General features: G+C 36.1%; 1 protein-coding gene across 3 annotated transcripts in view; it reads left to right on the forward strand.

Moving 5' to 3' along the window:
- The window catches only part of LOC106875709 (uncharacterized), a 40,230-nt gene extending 37,253 nt beyond the window's left edge, over positions 1-2,977 (forward strand). For all 3 annotated transcript variants that reach the window (XM_014923957.2, XM_052968626.1, XM_014923956.2), the window contains 3 exons: positions 127-151; positions 382-480; positions 2,343-2,977. In XM_014923957.2, the coding sequence (XP_014779443.1) occupies positions 127-151; positions 382-480; positions 2,343-2,530 (312 nt within the window). In that variant the 3' untranslated portion in view covers positions 2,531-2,977. The remainder of the gene's footprint in view (positions 1-126; positions 152-381; positions 481-2,342) is intronic.
- The last annotated feature ends 6 nt before the right edge of the window (positions 2,978-2,983 follow it).

Raw genomic sequence — 2,983 nt, forward strand, 5'->3', positions numbered from 1 at the left:
TTATGAATCTGAAGTTTTCTGAACCGCATCAGAAAATAATCTTTCAAAGATTTCCCTCCAACATTTAGAAACAATAAAATTCCTTTTAGTTCAGTTCCATTAAAATATGTTGTTTATTTATTACAGGCTGTCAGATTGGCCAATGAAAACGGTAAGACAGAAAAATTCTAAATCATTTCCTTATTTCTAACATTTCTTTTACTCAACACCACTTAGAATGGTTTCTGTCTTGTTTTTTGTTTCCTAACAACTAACACACAAGAAAGAAAACCATCTACTTTTGCAGTTCCAACAAATTTATTTGCACATTTTTTCCATATTTAAGTTCTTGTTTAAATAATGCAAGTGGAAGGACCATAAAGGAAAACCTTTCTATTACAGGGTATCTCTCTTGGAACCGTAATGGTTACTTAGCAACTGCAGTAGGTGTAGCAATGCAAGCCGAGGCGAAAATGCCGCTAAGTGGAGTGGCTTCTGAAGGTGAGTTTTTCACTATTTTGTTTAACCCTTTCGTTACCAACCCAGCGGAAACCAACTCTGGTTCTGATTACAAATGTCTCATTTTCATAAGTTTTGAATTAAAATCTTCCACCAAACATTAGTCACAATTTATGTTCCTAACCCTAGCTGAATGATAACCAAGTTATTTTACTAAATTCTTTGTTATATTTAAAATAATTCAAAGAAACACAGAGCTTCTCAAAATAAATACAGTAACAAAAAGGGTTAAATGAATTTGGTCATAAAACAATGGTTTGTCTTATTGCTGGAGCCTGATGTTTTCGAACAAGGCAGTTTAGGTAATACTATCTAAATTCTTATGGAGGCGCGTAGCTTAGTGGTTAGGGTGTCAGCATCATGATCGTAAGATTGTGGTTTCAATTCCTGGACCGGGCTATGCGTTGTGTTCTTGAGCAAAACATTTGATTTCACATTGCTCCAGTTCACTCAGCTAACAAAAATGAGTAACGCTGTGATGGACTGGCGTCCCATCCAGCTGGGGAACACATACGCCATTGAAACCGGGAAACCGGGCCCATGAGCCTGGCTAGGCTTTAAAAGGGCGCATTTATTTTATTTTTTTCTAAATTTTTACTTAAAACTAAATTACATGCAATCATGTGGAGGTGTTTGGCTCAGTGGTTAGGGAAATGCACCCACAATCACAAGATCATAGGTTCGATTCCTAGACCAAGCGGTGTGTTGTGTTCTTGAGCAAAACATTTCATTTCCTGTTGCTCTAGTGCTGTGTGGGGACCGGTGTGTCAAACAATAAACCCAACGTTTCCTCTGCATGTCATAAAGGGCAACTAAAAGAGGTTGAGCTAGGATTTGCACTCCAACCTTGTAAAACCCTCACTAGCAACAACAACCCCACAAAACAGACCCATGGGTTGGAGGGTTGTCACCTGAATGGTACAAAGGGGTCATGTGCCGTGAGTAGGGAATCACCAAACAAACAGTGGATGCTCTGTTACAGCGCATGCCCCCATACTGCTATTTCTACTACCACTACTACTACTACTACTACTTCTACTTTGGACCCAGCTGTTGTGAGCTTCTTGGAATCACAGACAAACGGCAGATCTTTATACCTTTCATTGCAGCAGTTGCTGATCCATTATGCACATCTGCAACAATGAAATACCATCAGTACCATAGATTCCTCACGAGAAAATACAGCACACAGAGTGTGATGTATTGGTTGGAACTACTACAATTGACTGTGTCTCCTGTTGAAATATCATGAAAGAACATGATGTTCCTATACTTGTCACACCTCATACTTTGACTCTTTTGATACCAACTCACCTGAGACCACCCCCTCCTGGTTCTATGAGACAAAGTTCTTCCTGTTTTAAAATAACCTAAATTAAAACCTTCCATCAAAATTTCAAATTAATCTTTGTTCTAAATACAAGATTAATAATGACAAAGTTGTTTTATTAATTGTTACTTTCAAAATTAATTGAAATCAAGGCTGTGTATTTAGTCAGAAATATGGTAACAGAAGGGTTGAAATAACAAGTTTGTGTGATAGAACCATACATAGTCTCAGGCAAGCTAGTATCAAAGAGGTTTAAGTAATCTAAATTAAACCTTTCATCAAAATTCCAAATTAATTTGTTCCAAACACCAGCTTAATAATGGCAAAATTATTTTACTAAATTCATTATTTTAAAATTTAATTGAAACAAAAGCAGCATAATTCTTCAGAAATATGGTAACAAAAGGGTTTAAATTATAAAATATTAAAATTTCAACTGTCTTCTTTTTGTATTTTTTTATCAGTTAAGTAATTAATTTTTATTTCCTTTCTTTTTTTCCTTTTTTTTTTTCAGTTCTGTTTTCTATTGCTGGAGCAAATTTAACAATTGGTTGTGCCATCTTCATATTTAATGTCTGGAAATTACATCCACAGATTGGTCTGTCACAGACGGGAGTCTATTGTTCTATATTGTTATCCGTAATACATGTTATTCTGTGGTTTTTTGCATTTCTTACATTCAAGGGTTACATCACTAATTAATAGGCCTATTTGATGGCATTCCATTTTAACTGATTATATTATCAAAATTAATACTCATTTAACTACTATTAACAACAACAACAACCACTACTAATAATAATAATAATAATAAACATCATGATAATAACAGTCCTTTCTACTATAAGCACAAGGGCCTGAATTTTTGGGAGAGGATTCTAGTTGATTACATCAACCCCCAATACTCAGCTGGTACTTATTTTATCGACCCCAAAAGGATGAAAACAAAGTCAGCCACAGCGGCATTTTAAATATAAATATTAAGATAGGCGCAGGAGTGGCTGTGTGGTAAGTAGCTTGCTTACCAACCACATGGTTCCGGGTTCAGTCCCACTGCATGGCACCTTGGGCAAATGTCTTCTAGTATAGCCTCGGGCCGACCAAAGCCTTGTGAGTGGATTTGGTAGAAGGAAATTGAGAGTAGCCCATCGTATA

The sequence above is a fragment of the Octopus bimaculoides genome, chromosome 6, assembly GCF_001194135.2.
Source record: "Octopus bimaculoides isolate UCB-OBI-ISO-001 chromosome 6, ASM119413v2, whole genome shotgun sequence".
In the NCBI taxonomy this organism is placed as follows: domain Eukaryota; kingdom Metazoa; phylum Mollusca; class Cephalopoda; order Octopoda; family Octopodidae; genus Octopus; species Octopus bimaculoides.